This window comes from Ctenopharyngodon idella, chromosome 20 (genome assembly GCF_019924925.1).
Source record: "Ctenopharyngodon idella isolate HZGC_01 chromosome 20, HZGC01, whole genome shotgun sequence".
NCBI classification, from domain to species: domain Eukaryota; kingdom Metazoa; phylum Chordata; class Actinopteri; order Cypriniformes; family Xenocyprididae; genus Ctenopharyngodon; species Ctenopharyngodon idella.
This window is the reverse complement of record NC_067239.1, coordinates 32,225,429-32,251,639: the sequence shown is the minus strand read 5'-3', so window position 1 is coordinate 32,251,639 and position 26,211 is coordinate 32,225,429. Positions and strand designations below refer to the sequence as shown.

At 37.9% G+C, this 26,211-nt stretch overlaps 2 protein-coding genes and 1 non-coding gene across 4 annotated transcripts; 2 read left to right on the top strand and 1 right to left on the bottom strand.

Annotated features, from left to right (window-relative positions):
* The first annotated feature begins 16,280 nt into the window (after positions 1–16,280).
* On the top strand, positions 16,281–16,362 carry trnas-gcu (transfer RNA serine (anticodon GCU)). Its single transcript has one exon. It is a non-coding gene; the product is annotated as a tRNA-Ser (tRNA).
* Positions 16,363–18,562: 2,200 nt separating this feature from the next.
* rps29 (ribosomal protein S29) lies at positions 18,563–20,125 on the bottom strand. The gene is made up of 3 exons (XM_051874346.1): positions 19,958–20,125; positions 18,803–18,902; positions 18,563–18,674 (listed from the first exon to the last, which is right to left on the bottom strand). Exons 1-3 carry the CDS (start codon positions 20,017–20,019, stop codon positions 18,666–18,668), a joined length of 171 nt encoding a protein of 56 aa, XP_051730306.1. The 5' UTR covers positions 20,020–20,125; the 3' UTR covers positions 18,563–18,665.
* Positions 20,126–20,667: 542 nt separating this feature from the next.
* On the top strand, positions 20,668–25,889 carry mgat2 (alpha-1,6-mannosyl-glycoprotein 2-beta-N-acetylglucosaminyltransferase). 2 transcript variants are annotated; one of them, XM_051874302.1, is made up of 2 exons: positions 20,668–20,730; positions 24,198–25,889. In XM_051874302.1, the coding sequence occupies exon 2, from the start codon at positions 24,414–24,416 to the stop codon at positions 25,755–25,757; it is 1,344 nt and encodes a 447-aa protein (XP_051730262.1). In that variant the 5' UTR covers positions 20,668–20,730; positions 24,198–24,413; the 3' UTR covers positions 25,758–25,889. The 2 variants fall into 2 exon arrangements, with proteins under 2 accessions (XP_051730262.1, XP_051730261.1); XM_051874301.1 differs by lacking the exon at positions 20,668–20,730 and adding an exon at positions 20,920–21,087.
* Positions 25,890–26,211: the final 322 nt, after the last annotated feature.

Below are 26,211 nucleotides of genomic sequence, written 5' to 3'. Positions count from 1 at the left end.
ACTAACCATTTGATAAAAAAAAAAAAAAAAAAAAAAATATATATATATATATATATATATATATATGGTATTTAGGAAAATGCTGCTTGTCAAAGAAATTGAAAGTGTAATAGATTATTAATAATTTATTACTTTAAATACTTCTAAGTCATCCTAAGGGCTTCTTTGTTGAGAAGAACCATGTGATTCTTTAACTTTATAAAACACACACACACACACACACAGATAAAATAGAGAGTTGGAGTGAGGAAAAAGGTGAAATAGATAAGGTTCATTTGGAGAAGCAGGTTGGAACGGAGCATAATCTCCACTTTAACCTTAACCGGGATCACGGGCCACAGTTCGGACGTGCTGAAGGATTTCTGCAAAGTAACGACGTGCCGTGAATACAGATGACAACGGCAGCTTCGCTTATCTGCAGCCTTCAACTAATCGGCCTTTGTTGAATATAATGCAGTCGTGGGTTCACTTTCACTTTGGCTCTTCTCCAACATCTAAGTGAGCTGCTTTGCTGTCTACATAGGCAGCTCCCTTTTAAGACAGCAGTGAACTGCAATGGATCCTCATAAGTAAGGGATTTGAAACTCGACTCAGCTGTTTCAGAGGCGTTTTCATATGTGAGCATGTTGCTAATAGACTTGATAATACACAGAACACAAATATTCACTAAATATTAAGTCAACTTTTGACATTTCTGCAGTTTCAGAGAACATTCAGAAATACCGTCTTCATAATTTAATGGGAACGTTAGCACAACTTTTTGTTGATTTAAATATCATTGAAACTTGTGCTACTGCAAAAGTTACAGCAATCAAATCCAGTCAAACAGCCCTTAAATATTATATTCAAACTTTCTGGCGAGTCGCAAGAGGTTGTGGTGTCTCTCCGGGGCCGCAGGGGACCATGGGAGATCAACACACAGACACTTAATGGAATCCTGCTCTCCTCACTTCTTCTCATTTATTTCCCGTCCGTCTCGCTTGATGGATTAGGCCATCAGTAAGAAATAATTACCGGCGCTCCGGAGGCCTGTCTGAGTGAATACGGCATCAGTGCAGGGTCAAAGGTCGACTCCTCTTAGCAACATTGTTCTTCCGCAGTCTTTCAAGTCTAATTGAACTACATTCACCCGTCAGCACTGCGAGAGAGATGAGGACGACGGCGCTGGGTGTCAAGAAAACCATTTACACCTCAGAAGACCGTGACATTTGTCTTTACAGTCTGAGTGACATTCCTGTAAGGTTGTTTTTGAAACGAACTTTTAACTTGTGTGAGCTGATTGATTTTTTGTTTGTGTCTGCAGTAATTTCAGCCGGCTCTTGTTGACTGACCTCTATCACTTGCAATTATGTTCAATGTCCAGAATCTCCTGACGCCTTCCACCAAAACTGTGAGCGCTGCAGTTTACACGGCGATTGATGTTTCGCCAAGCGAAGTGAAATGGGACTTCCTGTAATTAACAAAGAACAAACACTAAAACAATCATTGATTATATTAATAGAAAAACAATGTAATCAAAGGCATATGTACATCCGAGTGTAACGGATTATTGAAAAAGAACAAATGTAGGGTGGGGACTTGTGGGCGTGGCACTCAAAAGTGTATGCAGATGAGCATGAGCTTGAAGGGCGGAGTTTAATCTGAGTTTAATGATTAGAGAATCCTGTATATGTCACCGGACAGAAGTCTGACGCTTTACTGGAAGATTCAGTTGTGACATCAAATATAGGTCAAATATTAAAAAAAAAAAAAAAAATGACAACAAACTTAATATAGCAATACACAAAATTTCACTAAGAAAATAACACTAAACAACTGAATTAAGTGCTAAAATGTAGATATTTTTCAACACTTATATTATACATTTAATTATAAAATGCTTAATTAAATAAATATTAGATTATCCATGTCACAGTGAGACTCTGTGACTAGAGACTTCTATTATGAAAAGGACTCTTATTTTGACACTGGACTGTGAACATACACAGGTAGTGTTTTATAAAATTATTAAACGTTTATCTGACACAAAACAATAAGGATATCAATTAGGTTTACTTTCACTAAATTTTCAGTAAACAACTAAAAACTGAATCAAGTACTAAACTTCAGCCTTTATTGAACCGTTTATTTCCAGACCAAATTATGATATAAAATACTGCATAACTCGTAATTCTGACTTTATAATGCAATTCTGACTTTATATCTCACAATTCTGACTTTATTTCTCGCAATTCTGACTTTATAACGAGTTGTGATTCCAAAGATTTTTTTTTTTTCCATCAAAGTGAGCAATCCAAATGAATCAACTCACCAAAGTTAATCTGGCTTCACTTTAGATTATTTCTTGATTACTTAATTATTTTGCTTATTGCGCCAACTTGCTTAGCTGTTTGCACAAACCTAAAAACAGCAAAGTACAGGAGATCTTTTTCATACTACACCGTAAAAATAGCTTGTTACTGTAATAGCAATACTATTTACTGTGATGCTACTCAAAAAATGCAATTAAGTTAGTAGTGTTGCTACTGGAGTGTGTGAATTGTGCGTTCTCAACGGCAGTCGATTTGCAATTCAAATGCAGGAGGAACGGGGTTAGAAATTATGATGCACCGACAGTTTAAGCACTCGTCAAGGGAAAAAGATAGAGAACCAGGGCAGATTAAAACATACGTTAGTTGTAAAAGTTAAACACCCACGTGCGGTGCACTCCAGATCCTGATTTACCCACTCGTTCGCTCTTCAGAGGCGAGACATCCACGCATCTCTGGGTCCTTCAGCGTTATTATCGCAGTAGGAAATGCAAGGCCACAGGCCAACGCTGATGGCGCTCAATGACACCAGCGCATGCCCATCACGGCCACAGGGCAGATTAGCTCTTTGTGTTGGAGATTCGAGAGCTTCTCGATGGGCTAATCACCCTGTGCTTCACGCAACGACAGCTGAGTGCTTTGTAGACTCATACAAATGTGTGTCTGATTCTGAGTGATGAACTCTGGAGCTGCTGGAAGCATCTGATGCATTCATAACGTCCCTGAATTAACGTCATTGTTGGCTTTGGAACAACATTCCCATTAAACAATCAATGTCCTATTCTTGCATAGATAGACCTTTGACTGTCGGCTTTTACATGTCGTTTAGAGTTATCTGAATTAGTTGATAACACAATCTAAAATGTAACTGAGAACTCCATTAAGACAAGCTTTTGAACGTTTCCAATGAATGTTTTCCAGAATGTAGTAATTTAAACTGGTAAAAATGGCAAGGTCATGATGAGTTTGATTCCCAGGGAATTCAAGAACTCATGAAATAAACCTTAAATGCAATGCAAGTCGCCTGGAATAAAAGCTGCCAAATGCATAAATAAAAACGCTTATGATAAGGTTAACATGCAATTGTTAACAAGAACTAACAATGAACACAACTTAAAGCATGTATCAGTTGCACCCCATATGCAAAAGTTTCACATATTTATATTAGTTTTGTGATTACAAAAAGATGGCATGAAAGCAAATTTATGAGTCCATTTTGTGCCTGTTTTTGATGTCAACATACAGACATTTGCAGTTAATCTTTGCTAGTAAACATATTACTTTTTCAGTGTTGACTAAACTTCGCAAACGCAATGTCTTAGAAATAATGCTTTCCTCTTGGAAAACATGCACACAGTTTTAGAACATATTAGTGGTCAAACTTTTTTTGCACGTTTCTAAGTATGTTTTCCAAGTTTTTGCAACTTAAACAAGCAAAATGCACAAATGCATTAATACAAAGTTCTGTCATGAAACACTAGATGGCACAGGCTGATAGGTCCTTTACTCAATCTGCTTGCAATCACATCATTCTCTATAGGGCACAGCTGATTGATCCTGCTGTATCAGTAGACAATGAGCTCGCTGCTCAACCTTCATATACTTGGTCAGCATTTGTAGCAGAAATTGAGAGCTTTGTCCCGCGTCCCGCAAAACTTAAGGAGTGTCCCGCATTTCATTTATGTCTGTATTATAATTTTTTTGTTCATCCCTGAAATTACAATACCACAGTAAGAAATATAATAAAGCTGTAACTGGCATTTAAAAATCTATTTGTGCAGCCGTCATATTCTAGCTGTGGAAATAATCAACCAATGCAATCATAGAGAGAGGTTTCCCCGCTGATGACAACTGAGTGGACAGCGCAAAGGAATAGCTAAGTGCAGGCCTCATTAAAGTTGGTAAACACAACTACACCAGTAGTTTCATCTCACATACTGGATAACAACCTCAAGAGCTTCTCAAAGCTGCCCAAACTGATGATTTACAGCATGTAATCATCCAGCCTGATTTTAAATATTTCCAACGAACATGTGCTGATCCCGTGGATGCTCGAGCGCCACCCACGGAAATGGTCGAGCACCTTAGGAAACACATTAGATATTCTCCCTTCGCTTAAACTAATAAAAAGTTGATTGCAACTTTCAGACATGACTTTCTTCTCACGTTAATAGTTCATTTAATGCAGGTTCTATGGCGTTATTATAATGAAAAATGTCGAGAGCGCATTATTGTAACACAAGCACATCAAATGTGCTAGCAGGAATCTATCCGCTCACAGGTGGATTCCCTTCTCTCACAAAACTGGACGCATATGCCAAGTTTGCCAACAAATGTAAATCAATATTTACATAGCATAGTAGTTGTAAATTTATCTGTCTCACATGTGTCCCGCATTGTCCAGCAAAATCACATCTACTGTCCTGCAACAGATCAATAGCCAGGTGGTCACCCTAACCCACACACAAACGGTTTAGTCTAGGGCTGAACGATATACCAACATTAAATAGAAATCGCAATATTGCTTAGTGCATTTTTCAAATCGCAAAGGCTGCTTGTTTTGAAGTGCACATATGACTTGTAATAACAGCGTGAGGGTCTCAGAGTGACTCAGTTCATTATTAAGCGGCTCGGTCTGCATTATTAATGAGAAGAAACTCGTTCACTCCAATCACTGAGCTGTAGTCTGCATGAGATTGCATTACACAATTCAAATGTCACAAAAGGCTGTTTCAGGTCTGTTCATTCATCTCTGTTGTCTGCTCACAACAGCAATAACCAACAGCAGCAGCAATAACAACAGCAGCAGTAGCAGCAGCAGTAGCAGTAGCAGCAGCAGCAATAATAACAGCAGCAATAACAGCAGCAGCAATAACCAACAGCAGCAGTAATAACAGCAGCAGCAATAACCAACAGCAGCAGTAATAACAGCAGAAGCAATAACAGCAGCAGCAATAACCAACAGCAGCAGCAATAATATCAACAGCAGCAGCAATAATAGCAGCAGCAGCAATAACAGCAGCAGCAATAATATCAACAGCAGCAGCAATAATAACAGCAGCAGCAATAACAGCAGCAGCAATAATATCAACAGCAGCAGCAATAACAGCAGCAGCAGCAATAACCAATAACAGCAATAACAGCAGCAGCAGCAATAACCAACAGCAGCAGCAATAACAACAACAGCAGCAGCAGTAATAACCAACAACAGCAGCAATAACAGAAGCAGCAGCAATAACCAACAGCAGCAGCAATAACAGAAGCAGCAGTAATAACCAATAACAGCAATAATAGCAGCAGCAGCAATAACCAACAACAGCAATAACAGCAGCAGCAGCAATATCAGCAGCAATAACCAACAACAGCAATAACAGCAGCAGCAGCAGCAGCAATAACCACCAGCAGCAGCAATAACAGCAGCAGCAGCAGCAGCAGCAATAACCAACAGCAGCAGCAATAACAGCAGCAGCAGCAATAACCAATAACAGCAATAACAGCAGCAGCAGCAATAACCAACAACAGCAATAACAGCAACAACAGCAATAACAGCAGCAGCAATAACCAACAGCATCAGCAATAACAACAGCAGCAGCAATAACCAATAACAGCAATAACAGCAGCAGCAGCAATAACCAACAACAGCAGCAATAACAGCAGCAGCAGCAATAATATCAACAGCAGCAGCAATAATAACAGCAGCAGCAATAATAACAGCAGCAATATCAACAGCAGCAGCAGCAATAACCACCAGCAGCAGCAATAACAGCAGCAGCAGCAGCAATAACAGCAGCAGCAGCAAAAAACAATAACAGCAATAACAGCAGCAATAACCAATAACAGCAATAACAGCAGCAATAACCAACAGCATCAGCAATAACAACAGCAGCAGCAGCAATAACCAATAACAGCAATAACCAATAACAGCAATAACAGCAGCAGCAGCAATAACAGCAGCAGCAGCAATAACAGCAGCAGCAGCAATAACCAACAACAGCAATAACAGCAGCAGCCGCAATAACAGCAGCAATAACCAATAACAGCAATAACCAATAACAGCAATAACAGCAGCAGCAGCAGCAATAACCAACAGCAGCAGCAATAACAGCAGCAGCAGCAATAACCAATAACAGCAATAACAGCAGCAGCAGCAATAACCAACAACAGCAATAACAGCAACAACAGCAATAACCAACAACAGCAATAACAGCAGCAGCAGCAGCAATAACCAACAGCAGCAGCAATAACAGCAGCAGCAGCAATAACCAATAACAGCAATAACAGCAGCAGCAGCAATAACCAACAACAGCAATAACAGCAACAACAGCAATAACAGCAGCAGCAATAACCAACAGCATCAGCAATAACAACAGCAGCAGCAATAACCAATAACAGCAATAACAGCAGCAGCAGCAATAACCAACAACAGCAGCAGCAGCAATAACCAACAACAGCAGCAATAACAGCAGCAGCAGCAATAATATCAACAGCAGCAGCAATAATAACAGCAGCAATATCAACAGCAGCAGCAGCAATAACCACCAGCAGCAGCAATAACAGCAGCAGCAATAACAGCAGCAGCAGCAAAAAACAATAACAGCAATAACAGCAGCAATAACCAATAACAGCAATAACAGCAGCAATAACCAACAGCATCAGCAATAACAACAGCAGCAGCAGCAATAACCAATAACAGCAATAACCAATAACAGCAATAACAGCAGCAGCAGCAATAACAGCAGCAGCAGCAATAACCAACAACAGCAATAACAGCAGCAGCCGCAATAACAGCAGCAATAACCAATAACAGCAATAACCAATAACAGCAATAACAGCAGCAGCAGCAATAACCAACAGCATCAGCAATAACAACAGCAGCAGCAGCAATAACCAATAACAGCAATAACCAATAACAGCAGCAGCAGCAATAACCAATAACAGCAATAACAGCAGCAGCAATAACCAACAACAGCAGCAGCAATAACAGAAGCAGCAGCAATAACCAATAACAGCAATAACAGCAGCAGCCGCAATAACAGCAGCAATAACCAACAACAGCAATAACAGCAGCAGCAGCAATAACCAACAGCATCAGCAATAACAACAGCAGCAGCAGCAATAACCAATAACAGCAATAACCAATAACAGCAGCAGCAGCAATAACCAATAACAGCAGCAGCAATAACCAATAACAGCAATAACAGCAGCAGCAATAACCAACAACAGCAGCAGCAATAACAGAAGCAGCAGCAATAACCAATAACAGCAATAACAGCAGCAGCACCAATAACAGCAGCAGCAATATCAGCAGCAATAACAACAGCAGCAGCAATAACCAACAACAGCAATAACAGCAGCAATAACCAATAACAGCAATAACAGCAGCAGCAATAACCGATAACAGCAATAACCAATAACAGCAGCAGTAGCAGCAATAAACAACAGCAGCAGCAATAACCAACAACAGCAATAACAGCAGCAGCAACAGCAATAATATCAACAGCAGCAGCAATAACAGCAGCAGCAGCATTAACAGCAGTGTAGCATATCTATTCTGCCAAGAACAAACATATCAACATTGTAATATCCAAGACCATGCCAAACACACCGAGAGTTGACATCATGACAGAATTAACACTGGTAACACTGTAACTCCAATAGTTGAGTATAGCACTAACAATTCCAAGGACTTGATTTTAATTCCCAGGGAATGGGAACTAAAACTTAACATGACAAACCTTAAATGTAATGCTAGTTTCTTTAAATAAAAGCTAGCAAATGCATAAATATATAGGTGTTTACAGTAAGTTCGTTAACAAGAACTAACAATGAACACAATTTAAAGCATTTATCAAATGCGCCTCATACACAAATACCTTGAACACAGTTCTAGGACATACCAGTGGTCAAACTCAAAACAAACGACAGCACATCTCATGCAGCACAACTGGTCGACACTCTAGACTGCACCTGTGGATTAGGATTCAAACTAAACGCCTGGGTTTTCACATGGATGAAGACCTTTTCAATTTGCCCATCTCAGTTTGTCTGTTGGAAAACGAGGAGCGACAGACAAGAGTAAGTGAGCGGAGTTTAAATTAAACAACTCCCGCTGAACTTGATTCAGTCTGACAGAGAGAAAAGGGCAGCTGTGGCGATCCGGTCTTTTCATTTCAGCCAGCCGAATATAAGTCGGCTTACTTGTCTATCATACGCTCGTCTCAAAGCTTGCTGCAAAAAAATATGTGGTTTTCTCCCAGAAGCAGCTCCGTTCGAGTGACCTACTGTAGCTGAGGGCAAGATTTAGAGAAGTATTGTTTATTTGAAGTGATAGTGTCTCTACCATTGGCATCAGCTCAGATTTATGTTTACAAAAGAAAGGTCTTATTCATTCAGTGCTAGAATTGTACTGAAGAGGAATTACAGTCGCAGATATGGGAATATGTAAAGCCAGGACTATGTAAACGTGGAATATAAGGATTAAAAGGCTAAATATAATGATTGTTGTCTTATAATTGCATTTATCAATTTCACCTCATATGCAAATATCTTAATACATATCTCATATTCCAAATTTTCAGTTTAATGATTCCAACAAGATGGTATAAAGCTAAATTCATCAGTCCATTTTATGTCTGTTTTTGTTGCCAACATCCAGTTAATCTTTGCTGTTAAATATAACGCATTTACTTTCAGCGCAGTACAAAAGGCGGCAAATGAACTGAAAAGTCTGATTGTGTCGGTGGGCCAGAATTTAAGCACTCCTGACCTACGGCAACTCCAAACCGTCTGGAGATTATCCAAACCTGCGGTCCAGAGTCGTCTGAAGAGGGTCGGTGCGCGTCGACTCTTGGCATGATGTTAAATGTCACTCCTGGATCTTTCTGCACTCAAGAGTAATTCAACTTCCTGTCAACGTTAAGCAAGAGGCTACACAGCTCACAAAAGACACTTTTACGCTTTATCACTCGCGTCTGATGGTGTTATCAGTGCACACATCTGACCTCATGCAGGATGATTCGTGTGATGAAACTACAATTAATATCAATCAAACCTGAAACTGTAATTGAACTGCAGCTATATTTAAAGTAGCAACGCTTAACTAACTAACTAACTATACTTTTTCAGACATAACTGCATGATGACAGATGTATAAATATATACACTACAGGTCAAAACTTTATAAACATTTGCACAGGCCTGTTAACCCTCTCACTCTGTTCTTGAAATATATATATATAAGTACAAGCACATGCTGTGTGCGCACACACACACACACACACACTCTCTCTCTCTCTCTCACACACACACACACACACACACACACACACACTCTCTCTCTCTCTCTCTCTCACACACACACACACACACACACACAAACTCTCTCACACACAGACACACACTCACACACCTTCATACACTCTCTCTCTCACACACAAACACACACACACACACACTCTCTCTCACACACACACACACAGACACACACTCACACACCTTCATACTCTCTCTCTCTCTCTCTCTCTCTCTCACACACACACACACACACACACAAACTCTCTCTCACACACACACTCACACACCTTCATACACACTCTCTCTCTCTCTCTCGCTCACACACACACACACTCTCACACATTCTCTCTCACACACACAAACTCTCTCACACACAGACACACACTCACACACACACCTTCATACACTTTCTCTCTCTCTCTCTCTCTCTCTCTCTCTCTCACACACACACACACACTCACACATACACAAACACTCTCACACACACAAACTCTCTCACACACACTCACACACCTTCATACACTCTCTCTCACACACACACAAAGACACACACACACTCTCTCTCTCTCTCTCTCACACACACACTCACACATTCTCTCTCACACACACAGACACACACACACACACTCACTCTCTCTCTCTCTCTCTCTCACACACAAACACACACACTTTCTCTCTCTCTCTCTCTCACACACACACTCACTCACCTTCATACACTCTCTCTCTCTCTCTCTCTCTCTCTCTCTCACACACACACACACACACAGTCTCTCTCTCTCACTCACACACACACACACCTACACACATACACACACTCTCTCTCACACACACACACACACGCTGTTTACACAGGCCTTGAGTTATCGCCGTGCAGAGCACTTCAAATACCGTGGAATATTTAATTAGCTCCGCCTCGGTTGATCGTCTTATCATGGCTGACTCTGAACTTTCCTCTTTTAGCAGTGGTTCAGAAGCGCCTCGAGGGGTTAAATCAGCCCGGCACCTTCAGCTCACCCGCTGCACATCTGCAGCTCTGAATACTGCGGTGCAACAGCGCCTCCTCAGGACACGACAGGCACCACAACCAGGGAAACAAGACTCTTTTCACGCCACTATTTACTTACACCCTAGCAACAACCCAACAATACCATAGCAACCAAGAATGATAATAAAATGAAATAGCAATATAATCAGGCATACAGTCATCCGCTAAGAGTGAATCTCACAAAACCTGTAAAGACAAAGTGTGCATATTTCACCCCAAAATCAAAAGATAAATAAATTATTATAAAATAATGTTTGCATTTAATTAATTTATACTAATATGCTAATTTAGTGGAAGAAATGTATTACTGTCACAAAATTATAAGTAAAATCTGGACGCATTACAGCAACGATAATTTTGAAAGAAATATTCGTGATTGTCATGAAAATAATGTCATGATGAATCATTTCATGTGAAAATACTTCTTTTTATTTATGCAAAATAATAATTTATTTTAATTCTTTTAAATGCCATTTGATTTTAAGCTGAAATGTGACAGTAAAAGGATTCCAACAGAGCAAAATTAAATGCTCTTATCTGATCTTTGTTGAAACCTTGTGGAAAAGGAGAAAAATATTTTTGACCAGACTTATTGTTGTCATATCGAGATGAAGTCATGCGTACATGTGGAAAAAAGATAAGCTCAAAGGTCAAACCCCGTCGCGAAGACAGAGAAACAAGTGTATCTTCATGCGCGTTCAGAGGCGAGCGGATGCGAACCATGTGCAATGTTTCCATGCCAACCAACCTCACAAGAAACATCTGAAATTTCTTGTTATCTTGGAAATAGATGGCAAGCCAAGGGAAATACGGCTGGAGGAGTAAATCACACACAGAAAGGGCAAGGCCTCCGATCTGCTGTTACAGCTTCACATTTAACTCTGCTCTCAGTTCATGGTCAAAAGCACTTCATTAAAAATCCATAAATATCATTCTACTGTAAATCCATAACGTCATTGTTCAGATCGTTCTCCTGTAAGCTCACAGTTTGGGCTGTTTGGATGATGATGAAGACCGCTATTAAACCGCAGGTTACAAAACGCTTTTATTGTCTGGCTGATATAAGATATCACACACACAAACACACACACACACACAGATATAAACCAGTTTATGACTCTCCCTTATGACAATGAGCCATGGTTTTACTGCAAAAACTACAAATAACCTGGTTTTACTACAGTAACTATGGTTTAATTATGCTTTTTGTAGTGAAACCACAGGAACTACAAAAATAACTACAAAAATAACCTGGTTTTAATACAGTAACTATGGTTTAATTATGTTTTTTGTAGTGAAACCACAGGAACTACAAAAAAAAGACTACAAAAATAACCTGGTTTTACTACAGTAACTATGGTTTAATTATGCTTTTTGTAGTGAAACCATAGGAACTACAAAAAAAAAAAAAAACTACAAAAATAACCTGGTTTTACTACAGTAACTATGGTTTAATTATGCTTTTTGTAGTGAAACCATAGGAACTACAAAAAAAAAAAGACTACAAAAATAACCTGGTTTTACTACAGTAACTATGGTTTAATTATGCTTTTTGTAGTGAAACCATAGGAACTACAAAAAAAAAAAAAAAGACTACAAAAATAACCTGGTTTTACTACAGTAACTATGGTTTAATTATGCTTTTTGTAGTGAAACCATAGGAACTACAAAAAAAAAAAAAGACTACAAAAATAACCTGGTTTTACTACAGTAACTATGGTTTAATTATGCTTTTTGTAGTGAAACCACAGGAACTACAAAAATAACTACAAAAATAACCTGGTTTTACTACAGTAACTATGGTTTAATTATGCTTTTTGTAGTGAAACCACAGGAACTACAAAAATAACTACAAAAATAACCTGGTTTTACTACAGTAACTATGGTTTAATTATGCTTTTTGTAGTGAAACCATAGGAACTACAACAAAAAAAAAAGACTACAAAAATAATCTGGTTTTACTACAGTAACTATGGTTTAATTATGATTTTTGTAGTGAAACCACAGGAACTACAAAAATAACTACAAAAATAACCTGGTTTTACTACGGTAACTATGGTTTAATTATGCTTTTTGTAGTGAAACCACAGGAACTACAAAAATAACTACAAAAATAACCTGGTTTTAATACAGTAACTATGGTTTAATTATGTTTTTTGTAGTGAAACCACAGGAACTACAAAAAAAAGACTACAAAAATAACCTGGTTTTACTACAGTAACTATGGTTTAATTATGCTTTTTGTAGTGAAACCATAGGAACTACAAAAAAAAAAAAAAACTACAAAAATAACCTGGTTTTACTACAGTAACTATGGTTTAATTATGCTTTTTGTAGTGAAACCATAGGAACTACAAAAAAAAAAAGACTACAAAAATAACCTGGTTTTACTACAGTAACTATGGTTTAATTATGCTTTTTGTAGTGAAACCATAGGAACTACAAAAAAAAAAAAAAAGACTACAAAAATAACCTGGTTTTACTACAGTAACTATGGTTTAATTATGCTTTTTGTAGTGAAACCATAGGAACTACAAAAAAAAAAAAGACTACAAAAATAACCTGGTTTTACTACAGTAACTATGGTTTAATTATGCTTTTTGTAGTGAAACCACAGGAACTACAAAAATAACTACAAAAATAACCTGGTTTTACTACAGTAACTATGGTTTAATTATGCTTTTTGTAGTGAAACCACAGGAACTACAAAAATAACTACAAAAATAACCTGGTTTTACTACAGTAACTATGGTTTAATTATGCTTTTTGTAGTGAAACCATAGGAACTACAACAAAAAAAAAAGACTACAAAAATAATCTGGTTTTACTACAGTAACTATGGTTTAATTATGATTTTTGTAGTGAAACCACAGGAACTACAAAAAAAAAAAAAAAAGACTACAAAAATAATCTGGTTTTACTACAGTAACTATGGTTTAATTATGATTTTTGTAGTGAAACCATAGGAACTACAAAAAAAAAAAAGACTACAAAAATAATCTGGTTTTACTACAGTAACTATGGTTTAATTATGCTTTTTGTAGTGAAACCATAGGAACTACAAAAAAAAAAAAAGACTACAAAAATAACCTGGTTTTACTACAGTAACTATGGTTTAATTATGCTTTTTGTAGTGAAACCACAGGAACTACAAAAATAACTACAAAAATAACCTGGTTTTACTACAGTAACTATGATTTAATTATGCTTTTTGTAGTGAAACCATAGGAACTACAAAAAAAAAAAAGACTACAAAAATAACCTGGTTTTACTACAGTAACTATGGTTTAATTATGCTTTTTGTAGTGAAACCATAGGAACTACAAAAATAACTACAAAAATAACCTGGTTTTACTACAGTAACTATGGTTTAATTATGCTTTTTGTAGTGAAACCATAGGAACTACAAAAAAAAAAGACTACAAAAATAACCTGGTTTTACTACAGTAACTATGGTTTAATTATGCTTTTTGTAGTGAAACCATAGGAACTACAACAAAAAAAAAGACTACAAAAATAATCTGGTTTTACTACAGTAACTATGGTTTAATTATGATTTTTGTAGTGAAACCACAGGAACTACAAAAATAACTACAAAAATAACCTGGTTTTACTACAGTAACTATGGTTTAATTATGATTTTTGTAGTGAAACCACAGGAACTACAAAAAAAAAAAAGACTACAAAAATAACCTGGTTTTAATACAGTAACTATGGTTTAATTATGCTTTTTGTAGTGAAACCACAGGAACTACAAAAATAACTACAAAAATAACCTGGTTTTACTACAGTAACTATGGTTTAATTATGCTTTTTGTAGTGAAACCACAGGAACTACAAAAATAACTACAAAAATAACCTGGTTTTACTACAGTAACTATGGTTTAATTATGCTTTTTGTAGTGAAACCACAGGAACTACAAAAATAACTACAAAAATAACCTGGTTTTACTACAGTAACTATGGTTTAATTATGCTTTTTGTAGTGAAACCATAGGAACTACAACAAAAAAAAAGACTACAAAAATAATCTGGTTTTACTACAGTAACTATGGTTTAATTATGATTTTTGTAGTGAAACCACAGGAACTACAAAAATAACTACAAAAATAACCTGGTTTTACTACAGTAACTATGGTTTAATTATGATTTTTGTAGTGAAACCACAGGAACTACAAAAAAAAAAAAAAAGACTACAAAAATAATCTGGTTTTACTACAGTAACTATGGTTTAATTATGCTTTTTGTAGTGAAACCATAGGAACTACAAAAAAAAAAGACTACAAAAATAACCTGGTTTTACTACAGTAACTATGGTTTAATTATGCTTTTTGTAGTGAAACCACAGGAACTACAAAAATAACTACAAAAATAACCTGGTTTTACTACAGTAACTATGGTTTAATTATGCTTTTTGTAGTGAAACCACAGGAACTACAAAAATAACTACAAAAATAACCTGGTTTTACTACAGTAACTATGGTTTAATTATGCTTTTTGTAGTGAAACCATAGGAACTACAAAAAAAAAAAAAAAGACTACAAAAATAACCTGGTTTTACTACAGTAACTATGGTTTAATTATGATTTTTGTAGTGAAACCACAGGAACTACAAAAATAACTACAAAAATAACCTGGTTTTACTACAGTAACTATGGTTTAATTATGCTTTTTGTAGTGAAACCATAAGAACTACAAAAAAAAAAAAAAAAAGACTACAAAAATAACCTGGTTTTACTACAGTAACTATGGTTTAATTATGATTTTTGTAGTGAAACCACAGGAACTACAAAAATAACATGGTTTTACTACAGTAACTATGGTTTAACTATGATTTTGTAGTAAAATCATAAACAAAAAAGTAAATATGGTTTTACTATATCATGTGTACGAACTCATTTACACTGTGGGAGAAATTCAAATCCAAATTAAATCAAATTAAAATGATTTTATTTCATTTAAATTCAAATTCAAATTATTTGAATTATGTTTCCATAATAAAAAATGGCTTTTATTATCACTGTTCTGAAGTCAAACAAATTATTATTAAGCTCAGCAATATGATTCATCTTTTAAGCATTAGAAGTCGAATATTGGGTTTCTAAAGGATTTAAGTGATTATGTATTCTTTCAGTTGTGATGGAATTCTTCAAATGTTTCACGTTTGTGCCATCTAGTGTCTGAGAGCAGATTTACACACTGGTCTTGAGTTTCAGTAAGCTGCATTTATATACTTATAAGCATTAGATAATATATTAAACATATTTCTATAAAATATACTTAAATATATACAGTACATTTTATATTAAATTTAAATATGTACACTGTAAAAAAAAATATTTTTTCATTAGAAGATTCGTTACACAAGTACGTTTTAAAGAAAATACTATTTCAATACCATTTTATGCCATCACATTGAAAACAGGAAAAACTGCTAAAATGTATAAATCAGGGGTGGCGATGCCTTTCCTAAGGGTGGCAATAGACCCGCCCCTGCAGGCGTTCCTCATGAATATTAATTATGTCATGACGAGGGCGCTTATTAATATTCATGAGTTATGTCATTATTGTCATATCGTTTGTACTATTTGTTTGTACTATTGTTTATAAACAAAAAAACTGGCTGCAGTCAGGACGAGGTGGCCGAGTGGTTAAGGCGATGGACTGCTAATCCATTGTGCTCTGCACGCGTGGGTTCGAATCCCATCCTCGTCGACTGGTTTTGAGTGTAAATAGTTACTGTTGCTAAGTTACTGTAAAAGATAGCAGAGGTTCGCTTCTCCGTGAGAGAATATTGTGTGATCGCTGAAAGAAAAGCAAAGAGGAGACGGATATGTGTGGAAGCTCTTTTCAACAACATAAGAAAAAAAAAACATGATAATGGCACAAAAAGTCAAACAATGTGGCAGAAATGGACTGTCTTTATACATTTTTCATTCTTTAATTATATTTGTGTGTGGTGTGGACTGGAAGCTTCATTCCACATGAAAATAAAGCTCTTTCTGAAAAACAGATATACAGTGGGTATTGACAGAAAAACACAGAATTGTTGACATTTTTGCAGATTAATTAAAAAAGAAAAACTGAAATATCACATGGTCCTAAGTATTCAGACCCTTTGCTGTGACACTCATATATTTAACTCAGGTGCTGTCCATTTCTTCTGATCATCCTTGAGATGGTTCTACACCTTCATTTGAGTCCAGCTGTGTTTGATTATACTGATTGGACTTGATTAGGAAAGCCACACACCTGTCTATATAAGACCTTACAGCTCACAGTGCATGTCAGAGCAAATGAGAATCATGAGGTCAAAGGAACTGCCTGAAGAGCTCAGAGACAGAATTGTGGCAAGGCACAGATCTGGCCAAGGTTACAAAAAAATTCTGCTGCACTTAAGGTTCCTAAGAGCACAGTGGCCTCCATAATCCTTAAATGGAAGACGTTTGGGACGACCAGAACCCTTCCTAGAGCTGGCCGTCCGGCCAAACTGAGCTATCGGGGGAGAAGAGCCTTGGTGAGAGAGGTAAAGAAGAACCCAAAGATCACTGTGGCTGAGCTCCACAGATGCAGTCGGGAGATGGGAGAAAGTTGTAGAAAGTCAACCATCACTGCAGCCCTCCACCAGTCAGGGCTTTATGGCAGAGTGGCCCGACGGAAGCCTCTCCTCAGTGCAAGACACATGAAAAAACACCTGGAGGACTCCAAGATGGTGAGAAATAAGATTCTCTGGTCTGATGAGACCAAGATAGAACTTGTTGGCCTTAATTCTAAGCGGTATGTGTGGAGAAAACCAGGCACTGCTCATCACCTGTCCAATACAGTCCCAACAGTGAAGCATGGTGGTGGCAGCATCATGCTGTGGGGGTGTTTTTCAGCTGCAGGGACAGGACGACTGGTTGCAATCGAGGGAAAGATGAATGCAGCCAAGTACAGGGATATCCTGGACGAAAACCTTCTCCAGAGTGCTCAGGACCTCAGACTGGGCCGAAGGTTTACCTTCCAACAAGACAATGACCCTAAGCACACAGCTAAAATAACGAAGGAGTGGCTTCACAACAACTCTGTGACTGTTCTTGAATGGCCCAGCCAGAGCCCTGACTTAAACCCAATTGAGCATCTCTGGAGAGACCTAAAAATGGCTGTCCACCAACGTTTACCATCCAACCTGACAGAACTGGAGAGGATCTGCAAGGAGGAATGGCAGAGGATCCCCAAATCCAGGTGTGAAAAACTTGTTGCATCTTTCCCAAAAAGACTCATGGCTGTATTAGATCAAAAGGGTGCTTCTACTAAATACTGAGCAAAGGGTCTGAATACTTAGGACCATGTGATATTTCAGTTTTTCTTTTTTAATCTGCAAAAATGTCAACAATTCTGTGTTTTTCTGTCAATATGGGGTGCTGTGTGTACATTAATGAGGAAAAAAAATGAACTTAAATGATTTTAGCAAATGGATGCAATATAACAAAGACTGAAAAATTTAAGGGGGTCTGAATACTTTCTGTACCCACTGTATATATACACACACACTAATTAGTTAACCTCAGAGTTCTTGTATTGTTTTGATCTTTTCTTCACAAACATTTATCATCTGCATCCCTTCAGTTAAAATAATTTTGTATTGACGCCCACATCTCAGCTTTTAATTGCAGATATATTTAGATAATTGCTATACATGACATTTCCAAGTTTATCACTTTATTGTAAAATGATTACAGCTCAGTTTCTGCAACCAAACAACTCATCTTTATCTCAATTATAGACAAGCTTCATTAACTATGATCATTTCCAGATAAGTTTTCCAAGGAGTAAAAGGTAGTTCATGTGGAAACAAAGCATAACTACCAATAATCCATCAGTTCACTGAACTCAAACCTTTTCCATTCCCTCTATAATTAAGACGCATTGAAACTTTTGAACAGAAAGAAAACATGTTTATTGAACTTTCCAATGTAACTTCATGACGTCAGGTTGGATGTTGATTCCTCATCATGGAAGTTCAGCTGTCCACAGGTTTAGTCCAGCTGGATTAATAAAGCAAGAGAAGAGAAATAGGTCAGTTTTACAATGCAACCAATTGAAATTAAATCTACAAATGAGTGAAATGCAAATTACTCTAAACACAATTAGATTAAAATGCAATGATACTTGCCTTGACGAAGCCGATATCTTTAGCGTACTGTCTGAAGCACTGACGGCACATGTTGAGTCCGTATTTACGGATCAGACCGTGTCTGTTTGAGCAAACTCGGCTGGAAAAACAACAACACAACAGGTTAGAATAGAAATGCATGCAAATGCACAGTAACGTATTAAAATTATAAAATAATTACCATGCATTACTTTGACAGATGACAAAATAAAGCCAAAACTAATCTACATATACACAATCAATACCTAATTATTAGAGAAGCACCGTTATATCGGCCAATAGTTTAAAAACAGAAAATATATCCTGTCAATCAAAAGAGGGCGGGAAAATGCACTGAATTTGTGCTTTGTGTAAAGAAAATGCTAAGAAACCAGTTTGATGTTCAATATAGTAATTATATGAATTAATAACATTCAGAAAGTTGTTATATTAATTTAATCTTCAGGATTTAATGTGTTATTAATTTGAGTAATGTCTGTTTATAACTGACATGGAGAGAATAAAGTTATTTGCATTTCTCTCAAAATATAAATTATTAATTTAAAAGAAGATATAAAAGGCAGAACCCACAAACTATCGGTATCTGCAGATATCACTGAATAATCGGCTATCGGTGCATCTCTACTAATTATATTTAATAATTAGCTCCTGTCACAAGCTTTGTATTCGTGGTTTGAAATGTACTAACAAAATGATAAAGTATAATCAATTATATTAGTATAAGTATAATCAATCATCCTTCCCCATTAACAGTCAACTTCAAGCTGTAATATGAGATTTTGGGTAAAGATTCACACAACTTATATCAATTAATTTAATGATGCGGAAGACAGTAGATGTGCTTTGTTCTTCGGGCTTAAACTCTTCATAAACTCTTTTAACTTTATAAAAAGCATCATTACAGCAATAAAAACATAAGAAAAACAAAAAACATTAACGCTATTACCCATCTGACTACAACTAACACAGATAAACTATAATCACTAATCAAATGTTGAACAGAAGCAGACTGATCGCGGCCGCCATGTTAGTTCGCCGCATCACATGTGCTTTACATTCCTGAAGAAATAATAAACACACGACGGACTGAGCGAGCCGAACCCTCGCGCATTCATAAACCCTTCATATTAAACATGCGACAGAACCAGAACTGACCAGGATCTGGATCCCTGGCCGTATTTTCTAGGATGACTCCAGTAGAGCTGCTGATGGCCCATCTCGTCTCTCTCGATCGGGATGTCGAAAAGGAAGTCGAGCTTGTGCGCAGGCGCAAAAAAGACGCTCTCCTTCTACGGAACGTGGCGCTTCCGGCGTCAACATCTAAAATGGCGACGTTCAGTGGTTGAGATGCGCATTAGATGTGGAAATAACCCCAAAATATTGCAATAAATGAGTAATTCAAAATATTCTGTCATTATTTATGTATGCATGTCATTAAAAATGAGTACACCGAATTTACTATAGTTTTTAGGCAGTATATGTACTGCACACTGTGCACTATTCATAAACCAGCTAGTATTTTAAAGGGATAGTTCACACAAAAAAAAAATGAAAATTTTGTCATCATTTACTCACCCTCATTTTTTTCCAAACCTGTATGAATTTGTGTCTTCTGTTGAACTCAAAAGAAGATATTTTGAAGAATGTTGGTAAGCTGACAGTTGATGGTTCCCATCATAGGAAAAAAATACTATGGGGTCCATCAACTGTTTGGCCACCAACATTCTTCAAAATATCTTCTCTGGTGTTCAACAGAAGTAAAGTAAATTATGACAAAATTTTCATTTTTGGGTGAAGATGAAAGTAAATATGCCCAAAGAAATCTCCGCCTAGTGGTTGCAATGGCAAACTACGCAAAAGCGTCATGCATTCTTAACTATTTAACTGATCTGCTGGAAAAAAAAAAAAAAACACATTTCATTCTAAAGGTAAAATCCCATAGATTACATGTATTTTGACAAGATTCGGTTGTGAAAATTTGTTAGGTACACCAATTAGACAGATTAGTGTAAGTGGAATGAACTCTAACAATCATTATGTTCGCTAAATATGCCTAATATGAGCTTTTGTTGCATGCATTGCGGAACTTTTTTATTCAGAATGGTGAAACGCGAATTGTGGTACATGTGACATCACGCGCGCGCTGACAGTCGAAGCCCCCCCAGAGGTTTGGTGAGATTGTGGGAGCCGTTGGTTCCGCACGGAGCCTGAGCAGCATGACACACTTGAATTAAAATGCGCTTTTTGTGTGGATATGACAGCCGCCTTACATGCCTACATCTGCGGTGAGGCTTTTATTCTCTTTGCATTTGTGTGTTTCTTATGCATCTGAATGCGGCAGCTCAATATTATGCTTTAGGAATCGGTATAGCAGCAAGCTAACTAGTGACAGTGCTTCACCAAAATACACACATCGGCATGCATATACGTGCATTGATTATCTGCCGTTTGAAATGAGTAATATTAACCAAATGTAGGTGTTAGTGAATGCAGTGCAGTGTTTTTGCTTTTATGTTTTTTTCTGGCTCGCGCAGCTGCTTGCTTTAGCTCGAGCATGCAGCTGCAATGAATGCATGTATGTGCGCGAGCTTCCGTCATACTTTCTTATTTTTGAACTTTAACCAGTGCATATTCGTGCAGTCAAACTCTTTCACTTTTATGAAGCTCTGGAGTTGCATTGGTCGTGCATATGTGTTGTAAACATGGGTTCCATATTGTGGTGGTTGTGCGCCTGAGCATGGTTGTATTTCCCGCAGGTTTATTAATAGCCGTTTTGGTTATAGAAATACGAATGCATCGATTAAGGCAGTCAGTGGTATCTGTAGAAATCAAGGAGTGTTTGTCCTGCTGACTCACTGCATCAGTTAGGAATTGTCTGGACTTGATTAATCCAACATGTTTCAGAAGATCACATATTTTGTTTTTCCCATTTGAGAGGTTCAAAATATGTAGTCATGATTTCAGAAAGGTTTTTATGTTGCTGTAGGCTAGTTCAGGTCACACTGTTTTTGGCCTTTTTCTTAGACTGGCCATTGAAATGTTTGAAACAGGGTTCAGACATTATTGATAGTGCAAACAAAACATAAACAAAGGTAAAGTATAGAATGTGGAAACTTATCTGCAAAACATGCTTTCTATTGCTCTCTCTCTCTCTCGGTTGTTACATGTAAGCTACTATCATTAACCACTGTTGCATCTCACTGTTTTTTCAGCATCTCTCGCCATGAGCACTTAAAAGGTTTAGTTCACTTTAAAATGAAAATTACCACAAGCTTTACTCACCCTCAAGCCATCCTAGGTGTATGAATTTCTTCTTTCTGATGAACACAATCGGGGTTATATTAATAAATATCCTGACGCATCTAAGCTTTATAATGGCAGTGAACAGGACCAACGGGTATAAAGCTCAAGAAAGTGCATCATCCAAAGCAAAACATACTCCACACGGCTCCGGGGGATTAATAAAGGCCTTCTGAAGCGAAGCGATGCATTTGTGTAAAAAAAAAAAAAATACATGTTTAACAAGTTATATCTAACAAGTATAATATCTAGCTTCCGCCAGACCGCCTTCCGTATTCAACTTACTAAGAAAGTGTAATGCCTCTCGCAGTTCAAAAAGCTTACGCTACGTCCTACGCCTTCCCTATTCAACTTACAAAAAAAGCTTAACGGGCGCAACGTCAGTCAGTTACTTTTTCTTCTCAAGTTGAATACGGAAGGCGGTCTGGCGGAAGCTAGTTATTTTACTTTAAAAATGTGTTAAATATGGATATTTTTCTTACACAAATGCATCACTTCGCTTCAGAAGGCCTTTATTAACCCTCCGGGGGCGTGTGGAGTATGTTTATGATGGATGGATGGATGCACTTTCTTCAGCTTCATACTCATTGGTCCTGCCATTATAAAGCTTTGTTGCGTCAGGATATTTATTAATATAACTCTGATTGTGTTCATCAGAAAGAAGAAAGTCATATACACCTAGGATGGCTTGAGAGTGAGTAAAGCTTGGGGTAATTTTTATTTGAAAGTGAACTAATCCTTTAAGTGTTCAAAATTATTTACTAAATAATTTCATTATAAATAAAAAAGACCTCAGTTCCATTCTGTACCTGTGCACAAGATGATAATAATGCTATGTAAACATTGATACGAAGTGCCATGTTACAGAAATCTGTGTATTCTGTGGTACAGATGTTTTCATCTGATTGTAGAGTTTATTATTATAAACGGTTAGAATCATGTTGAACCTTTTTAGATTGGCGAAATTCTTCTGAATTGGAAACATACTTTATATTTTATTGTCTGCACTGCATCTGTGCTGCACTGTCACTGTCGTAATCTTCTAATTAGCAGCTCTTCAGGTTAAATCCGCAGAGACTAGTAATTAGGTCTGGACCCCTGTGAGTTTATACTTTAGTTGCCTAAGAATACAGGGCCACATTTGTTATATTCATACTGTTAATCTCGTGTTTCTTAGGGCACTTAGCAGAGAAAGGTTTGATGGACCAGAATGTTGTAGATCACAGAGTTTGTTACAATTGAAATAGTCATTTTTGGTATAAGTTTTGAGTTTGATCAGCCATAAAGCAGTAAGCAGTGATCTAAGAATAGGCCACATTGAGAGGACTTGACATTTCAGCAAATAATCCTTCCTTGAAAGTTTTAGGAGAATAATGCTTTTCTTTGAGCATGCAGAGTTGTATTTTTGTGTGTATTTTGTCATTTTGTGTAACGATGCATGGCTTTTCAAAGTTATTAAAATCAATTCCATTGTTTACAATGAATATTAATATTTTTGTAAGGTGAGTTTAGAAGTATTAAACTGAATTTCTAAATTGTCATTGGTAGACTTCTGTACCAGTCGGTACTGAAATTTAAAAAATGTGACGCTTTGAGCACTGTTGAGCGGATTCGTAAACACCTCTGATTGGCCATTGTGTTGATGCACTCCTTATGGATATGTCTGTGATTGGCTACAATGATCAGACGGGAGCGTTTAAAAGCACACGGAAGTGTTTGAATTTGAAAGAGTTTTGAAAGCGGGAGCGTTTGAAAGCAGGCGTCTATCAGTGGCACTGGACTGGTCCACGATAGACACCTGCGTTCAAACGCTCCCGTGTGTATCTGTGTAAGCGCTCAGTGAAGAGTGTCATTTATGACGTTTTTGAAGCGTTAATCATCGAAGCCAATCACAGACATATCCGATGAGCACGTCAACCCAATGGCCAATCGGAGGTGTTTACGAATCCACTCAAAGCATCACATTTTTTTAAATTTCAGTACTGACTTGGTACCGAAGTCGGTACTTTTGACAACTCTAGTCATTGGCAAAAAACAACAACAAGAAAATCAGACCATGCTAATTAAAATCATTCTTTCAATTTCTTTTCCTTAGGTTATAAAAGGCGACTCATTTGCCTCTAAGAAAATGCCTTATGGGAAACACTATCATTCGAATACATTCCAAAATTAGAGGACCAAGAATAAGCTGCATTTTCTATGATAACGTTTTGTACCCAATCTGCTGGAGCAGACCTTTTTTGCATCGCCAACCTGCCGCCCTCGTCTCCAGAATCGCTTCAACGACCGTCCCGCAGGGCGACTGCCTATCATGAGATTCCGAATTTACAAGCGAAAGGTGGTAATACTGACTCTAGTGGTGGTAATCTGTGGATTCGCCGTCTGGAATAGTGGTAAGACGAAGAAGGCAAGCGCCGTGTTTCCCAAGGAGGTGGAGACGGGGAAGCGGAGCAGCGCCGCCGGTCCAGTACAAGTAACGATACCAGTAACCCGGAAACCTGTCAACGAGACTCTTCCGGAAAAACAGCAAGCAGTTGCCAAGCCTGAAGCAGACAACCAGACTCTGGTGTACAGAGGGATCGTGTTTCAACTCAACTTTGACCAGACCCTCAGAAATGAGGAAAAGTTTCGCAACGTGCGCCAGAAGGACGACCTTGTCATCGTCGTTCAGGTTCACAACCGTCCCGAATACCTACGGCTTTTGGTGGGCAGCTTGAGAAAAGCGAAAGGAATTGAGAACGTCTTGCTGATATTCAGCCATGATTTCTGGTCTCCGGAAATCAACCAGATAGTCGCGTCCGTCGACTTCTGTTTGGTCCTTCAGATATTCTTCCCCTTTAGCATCCAACTCTATCCTCAAGAGTTCCCCGGGAATGATCCCAGAGATTGCCCTCGAGACATTCCCAGGAAAGATGCCTTAACGTTAGGCTGCATAAACGCAGAGTACCCGGACTCCTTCGGACACTATCGAGAAGCCAAGTTCTCACAGACCAAACATCATTGGTGGTGGAAGTTGCACTTTGTTTGGGATCGAGTCCGAGTGTTGAAGGAACACCAAGGACTCTTGTTGCTCATCGAAGAGGACCACTACCTCGCTCCCGACTTTCAGCACCTTCTCAAACTGATGGTGTCCCTAAAGAAAGAACAGTGTCCCGACTGCGATATCTTATCTCTGGGAAGCTACGGACACATCGGCTACTCCAGCAAAGCAAACAAAGTGGAGGTGAAAGCGTGGAAGTCCACCGAACACAACATGGGAATGGCGTTGAACAGAAATACGTACCAGAAACTCCTCAGATGCACCGATGCCTTCTGCACCTACGACGACTACAACTGGGATTGGTCGTTGCAGTACCTTACCGTGAGCTGTTTGCCCACGTTCCTAAAGGTCATGGTGAGCGAGGCGCCTCGGATTTTCCACGCCGGCGACTGCGGCATGCACCACAAGAAGTCGGCTTGCATGCCGAGCAGCCAGAAGACAAAGATCGAGAACATTCTCCAGAGCAGCGGGAACCAGTTGTTCCCGAAACAGCTGCTTATCACAAAGAGACTCCCTTCTTCCGGGGCCAAAGGATTGGCTCCGCACGTCAAAAACGGAGGTTGGGGAGACATCAGGGACCATGAACTCTGCAAGAGTTACCTTCGATTACAGTGACTTTACATTCTTTCTTTTTTGTTGTTTTTGCATCCTCTAATGAAAGCCTTTAAGAGTTCTTTATGGACTACTACTTCTTATTGCCTGTTTTATTGAAATATTCCAAATAAAAAAAAGTATGTGACGTTTGGATTTGGTGGTTATGAGCATCATTGAAGTATTATCACTGATAAAAGTGTTATTGTTGTCACTCTTATATCTATTATTAAAGACTAGCATTTTTGTGCCATTTCAAAGACAACATTTGTATATATGATGATTTTAAAATCTGCAAAAGCATGAACTTTCTTATAATTATGTATATATGTGTGTGTGTGTGTGTATATATACAGACCTGCAGACAGTGTGCTTTGGATCATTAGGAGCTTTCGCACCAGGTAGTTTTAGGAACTAGCCACCAGGGCAGTCCCCTGAGAACTACATTTTCCCCTAGGGCCATTTTCCTGGTTGCATT